This window comes from Notolepis coatsorum (assembly GCF_963971535.1).
Source record: "Notolepis coatsorum genome assembly, contig: SUPER_8_unloc_1, whole genome shotgun sequence".
NCBI lineage: Eukaryota > Metazoa > Chordata > Actinopteri > Aulopiformes > Paralepididae > Notolepis > Notolepis coatsorum.
The window spans coordinates 241,553-247,958 of NW_028174873.1; the positions used below are offsets into that span (position 1 = coordinate 241,553).

Genomic DNA, 6,406 nt, shown 5'->3' on the forward strand with positions numbered 1-6,406 from the left:
CTACACTCACCTTGACATGACCACATCAGGTTGTATGTAACCTGACACGGCAGAGCCAGAGGACTATAGTCTCCACAGGGTCTGTATGTAACCTGACACGGCAGAGCCAGAGGACTATAGTCTCCACAGGGTCTGTATGTAACCTGACACGGCAGAGCCAGAGGACTATAGTCTCCACAGGGTCTGTATGTAACCTGACACGGCAGAGCCAGAGGACTATAGTCTCCACAGGGTCTGTATGTAACCTGACACGGCAGAGCCAGAGGACTATAGTCTCCACAGGGTCTGTATGTAACCTGACACGGCAGAGCCAGAGGACTATAGTCTCCACAGGGTCTGGACGCTTATAGCTTATCCGCAACAGTAAGTTACTTCCGGGGTAGGCCTGATTGGCCCCGACAGGCACGTGACGCGCAACTTTCTCTGCCGCGCGGCACGCTCCGCAGAGCGGAGCGGCAGAGCTTGCGGAATTATGTAACCGCCCAAATCCGCCATGATTTTCATTCGGCGCTTCAGCTCACCTGGCAGAGCAGCGGTCCTGCGGTCCTGCGGTCCGTTTGCTGGCGAGTTCAAATCCCATCAATTTTTTTTTTTTTAACATGATTTTTTTTTAACGTGTATTCTTTCGCCGGTTAAGGTTAGGCATGGTTAAGGTTAAGGTTAAGGTTAGGCATTGTTTCGGAGTTGGTTAAGGTTAGAACGGTTAAGTTTAGGCGCTGTTAAGGAGCTGGTTAAGGTTAGAGTTTGTCTTAGAGAATGGCAATATTCTTTCTATGGTTAAGGTTAGGCATGGTTAAGGTTAAGGTTAGGCATTGTTTCGGAGTTGGTTAAGGTTAGAACGGTTAAGTTTAGGCGCTGTTAAGGAGCTGGTTAAGGTTAGAGTTTGTGTTAGAGAATGGCAATAGACAGCCTATTTCCGCGCGACAGCTCTCAGCAGCCTCGTTGCGCGTCCTGAGTTTGCCGCGTCACGTGCCTGTCGGGGCCAATCAGGCCTACCCGGAAGTCACTTACTGTTGCGGAACAGTTACAGGCGGTCTGGACGCTGCACATTGAGAAATAATAAACAAAATAAGCTTGCTGGTGAAAATGGCCGTCAATAAAGTAAATTGGATTTACTTAGCAGTGCAATGTGTTGGTGATCACATTAAAATGGGGGAAAAACACTATTTGTGCCTCTCTCTGTACCAAGGGTCCAACAGCAGCTAGCTAGGCGCAGCTTTTCCCTGTACTTTAATGTGATCACAGTGTCAGTAATTCATCGCAGCAGGAGAGACAAGACACCATCACATCAATAAGTCAAATTGACTTTATTGACGACCATTTTCTCCAGCAAGCCATGTTTATTTATCAATGTTCCGCTTTCAGACCCAATCACAGGAGAGCTAGCTGTGTACAGTACGTCCCATGGGCCTGACGTGTCCGATGACACTGTATGCAGCGAGCTGTGAGATTAAATAAGATTCTATACTGCTTTTCCTAAAATCATTCCTTCGTCATTCAGGGCAGACCATACAGGTCCCAGGGGACCAGACCCACCCATCACATCCACAGCAGAAGAGACCACACCCCCCACTACGACCCCTGACCCCGCCCCCAGGGTATATCTACTTTTACCAGAATACTATTCTATCAGGGCAGTGTTTCCCATGAATTACCTAGACTGTGGCGGCACAATTAATAAAAAATTTTTTTTACAGTTTGCCAATAGGGATGTATCAGTAGTATTGGCAGTGGTAGTGGTCGTAATAGTAATCCGGTATATTTTTTTCTTTTCTAAAAAATAAACCAATTCAACACAGGTAACCACTTTTGCTTCATTTCTTTGACGGCTCAAATGTTATGCTCTAGAAGACTCTGGTCGATTTTGTGTTTTGAGCACAAAGTTCATATTAGATCTAGCTTCTTTATTTTGCTCTCAAAGTGCACCAGGTTGATGCATTTAACTTTAAACTTTTTTTACGGGGGGGGGGGGGTGGACATGCCCCCAGATCCCCCTAGGGAGGGGGGGGGGGTGGACATGCCCCCAGATCCCCCTAGGGAGGGGGGGGGGTGGACATGCCCCCAGATCCCCCTAGGGGGTCAGATGTTCACCCACCACAGTCTCACAAAATCCTGTGGGAAACACTGCAGGGTATAATCTACTTTTACCAGAGTACTAACAGTTGTTAATTCACTACCCAAGCAGTGTTTGCATAATTCTTGTAGTAGTAGTAGTAGTACTTTACAGCGTCTTTACAACCTGTGCCACTTGAGGCTTTTCCACACTGTTACACTTTACCGCTCGCCGTAGGAACTGTGCCACAGCTGTGAGACCTTATAAATGAATCAGCGCAGGGCGGCTAGGTGGTGTAGTGGGCAAGGCACTCGCCACCAGTGTGGAGACGCTGGGTTCGCGTGTTCGAATCCAGCTCTCCACATTGTTTTCAGTTTAGCTGGTCGTCCGCAGTAATACACATTGGCCGTATTACGGGGAGGGAAACTGAAGGGTGGGGATCGGGCGTTGTGAACAAGCGACTCCTACAGGTCGGTTGGTGCGCCTGCGCAGTAGAATCAGGAAGTGTCGGGGGCAGCGTGAGCCTCCCACGCGTTACTCCTCGCCACTGAGAGATCGAGCTGCGCAGGTGAAAAGATGCGACTGCTGTTACCTCAAGTACCGGAGGGGACTTGTGCTATGTATGACTTAGTCCACATTGCAGCCGGCTTGTGGGAGGCAAGAAACAGCGTTCGTGACAGGGGAGGGTTGAATTGGATGATACGAAATTGGGATGGGAGAAAATATAGAAAAATGGGAGAAAAAGTGGATAAAAAAAAAAAAAATGAATCAGCGCTAGAAAAGAGGGGAACCTAGAGGACAGTCACCTAGAGAGGAGTTCCTCCCTCTCCCTCCCTCTCTCCCTCTCCCCTCAGTCACCTAGAGAGGAGTTCCTCCCTCTCCCTCCCTCTCTCCCTCTCCCCCTCTGAACCTAGAGGCCCTATTACAGTCACCTAGAGAGGAGTTCCTCCCTCTCCCTCCCTCCCTCCCTCTCCCCCTCTGAACCTAGAGGCCCTATTACAGTCACCTAGAGAGGAGTTCCTCCCTCTCCCTCCCTCCCTCCCTCTCCCCCTCTGAAAGGATCCAGTGTCCAGCTGTGAGGTGAGACAATGAGGGACACCAGAGACCGTCCTCTACCATTACATCTCCACCGCCCCCCGGTGGTCAGGGCGCCGGCCCCGCGCCGCCTCGGTTCTTCCCCCACTTAAGTTTGTTTTGGTCCGGCTGGCAGCTACAATGAGTCGCATCAAGTCAGCTTTTTCACACGTTGATTTTCCTGAAATATGAGAGGAACTGTTTATAGCACCACGTCCTATAGATCCTCTGACCGCTTGTAAACACTAATGATGTTGAGATACGCGCTCACTTTGCTTTCGGACGCCTCCAGGGACCGCCTGGATGACCCTGTGTAAGTAAGTGAAGTGTATTTGTATAACACCTTTCGCAGACACAAAATCCCAAGGGCCTTCACAGAATTAAAAGCAAGACAACACAGTTAGTTAACTTAACAGCATCAAGTAAGAGCAGATTAAAACAAGCTAAAACTAGCTGAAACAGGACAGAAAGACATGGCCACACACACATGATAAAAGATACATTAACGATCAATGACGTCATTGATTAAAAGCCTGCCCGAATAAAAGAAATACAAATCTAGCTGCTTTTAAAATAATGACAGGATTCTGCAGATCGCAGCGCTGAGGGGAGAGGGCTGTTCCATAAAAGTGATGCAATGGTTTGAGTCACCTCTGGTGTTTATAGACGGGTTGGAGGATAATAGTTGTTGAGACGACCGGAGAGACAGACTGCCAGACTGGTACGGGTGAAGGAGATCGGACCAGACAGGGGCTTTAAACGTTAGCACCAGTACTCAGAACTGGACCCGGGAATTAATTGGTAGCCAGTGCAAAGAGGATATAATTGGGTGCCTTGTGGCCGCCTGCCAGCCTGTCCCCGTGAGCCCCTTTCTCATCCTCAGTGTCCCGTGAGTCATCCAGGCCGTCACGGGAGAGTCCCCCCTGAGAACTGCACGGCTCGGCCTTGTGAGCAGAGTTTTGCCCAAGATGATGTCGAAGAATAAAGACTCTATTCATCGGCCTGGGATAGTAGCTCTCTCACCTGGGCGCCACCCAAATAACAGCCCCGCTCACTGTTTGCAGTCGAGGGTTCAAAGTAGGGCTGACCTTCGAATATCTTTTTTTGGCATTCGAAGCTTCGGGGCCGAGATTCGATTTTAATTCGAAGCTTCGAGATATATATATATATTTTTTTTAATCCACTTTTTCTCCCATCCCAATTTTCGCCTCGCCAATCTTCCTTCAATTCTCCCCTCCCCTGTCTCGAACGTTGCTAGACCATGCCTCCCACTGGTCGGCTGCAGTGAGGACCAAGCCTTGCATCACGTGTCCCCTCCGGTACACGAGGAGGCAGCCTGTCGCATCTTTTCACCTGCACAGCGCAATCTCTCAGTGGCGAGGAGTAACGCGTGGGAGGCACACGCTGCCCCCGTTGCTTTCCTGATTCTGCTGTACAGGCGCACCAACCGACCTGTAGGAGTCGCTGTCCACAACGTCCGATCCCGGTACACTATAGAATTCACTTCAAAGTCCTCACTTTCACTTTCAGAGCACTTCACGGTCAGGCCCCTATCTACATCACGGAACTCATCCATCCCTACACAAACACCCGCTCACTCAGATCTGCCGATCAGCACCTCCTAGTGATCCCCAGGACCAGGCTAAAAACAAGGGGTGATCGAGCCTTCCAGGTGACGGCACCAAGGCTCTGGAACGCTCTCCCCCTGGACCTGCGAACTGCCCCCTCTGAGAACTCTTTTAAAAAACAACTAAAAACACATTTGTTCAGGCAGGCTTTTAATCACACATAGGCGCCTTTTTCTGTTCTATAGTGTTGTTTTAATTAGTGACTCATGATTTTATCCAAATTCTTTTATTCTACTTTTTCTATCCGGTTTCACTGTTTTTAACTGCTGTTTGTCTGTTGTCATCTATTTCTGATTTTGTTTTTATTGTGTTTTTATATTAAGCTGTAGTGTAAAGCACCCTGTGCATTCGTGCTGTGAAGGGTGCTATATAAATAAAGGTCATTCATTCATCCCCACCCACCAGCTTCCCACCCCTAATACTGCCAATTGTGGTAGTATGAACGACCAGCCAAGCTGGTAGCAATGCCGAGAGCTGGGCTCGAACCCAGCATCTCCTGTGTTAGTGCGAGCGCCTTGCCCACTGCGCCACTTAGCCGCCCGAAGCTTAGAGATTTTAATAAAAAATAATTATGTTGTGGGACTTGTACAGCACTTTGTTCAACTCTGTCAGTGCTGTAAAGTTTAAACCTTTTTAAATCGTAGACAAACAAAACACTTTGCTTTCATGAAATATTGTAAGCCATCATTTGAGGCTTTATAAAAGCAGCACAATGAACACAGATCTGTCGGTGCCGAGTCCGACCTCGTCTTAAATAACAAACAGCATTGCTTGTTGTAGTTAACAAAGAGAGGCAGAGTTGATTTTGCAAAAAAAAAAAATAAAAAAAAAAATATATATTCCCATTTCCCATTAGAATCCCATGAGCATCGAACGAAGCTTCGAAGCTTCGAAGTATTTAAGACTGCCTTAGTTCAATGCCTTGCTCAAGGGTGCGTTTTTGCAGGTAGTTGTTGAGTGACTGTACGAATAGGCGTATGGCACCCTGTGGATCTTCTTGAAGTCGCCCTACATCCCAGCCCCCTTGACCGACGGGGGGAGAACTCAACTCACCCAGGCGTCTTTGTTTGTCCCAGCAAGCGGTGGCCAGGTTGGACAGTTCCCTGTATTTCTCAGCCAGCTGCAGCTTGCCGTTGTTGAGACGGGGTCGCTGGGCCAGACTCTCCTCGGCCACTCTCCGGTTGGAGGCCAACAGCGTCTCTCTGTCCACTTGCATTTCCTGAAACTGGAGACAGAACACAGTCAGGAGGAGATGGAAGACAGTCAAAACACACAGATAAGACACGGTAGTTCTTTTTTGAAGGAGAGTGGGCAGAGAGAGAGAGAGAGAGAGAGAGAGAGAGAGAGAGAGAGAGAGAGAGAGAGAGAGAGAGAGAGAGAGAGAGAGAGAGAGAGGCAGGAGAGAAGGTTCTTTATTGAGACAGTAGGAAGGCTGAGAGGGAGACAGAGTAGAGGAGACACAGGAGAGAAGGTTCTTTATTGAGACAGTAGGAAGGCTGAGAGGGAGACAGAGTAGAGGAGACACAGGAGAGAAGGTTCTTTATTGAGACAGTAGGAAGGCTGAGAGGGAGACAGAGTAGAGGAGACACAGGCGAGAAGGTTCTTTATTGAGACAGTAGGAAGGCTGAGAGGGAGACAGAGTAGAGGAGAC

At 48.7% G+C, this 6,406-nt stretch overlaps 1 protein-coding gene across 1 annotated transcript in view; it reads right to left on the minus strand.

Moving 5' to 3' along the window:
* The window catches only part of vps37d (VPS37D subunit of ESCRT-I), a 43,995-nt gene extending 38,019 nt beyond the window's left edge, over positions 1–5,976 (minus strand). The window contains exon 1 of the mRNA XM_084338363.1: positions 5,809–5,976. Coding sequence (XP_084194489.1) covers positions 5,809–5,971 — 163 coding nt within the window. The 5' untranslated portion in view covers positions 5,972–5,976. The remainder of the gene's footprint in view (positions 1–5,808) is intronic.
* Positions 5,977–6,406: the final 430 nt, after the last annotated feature.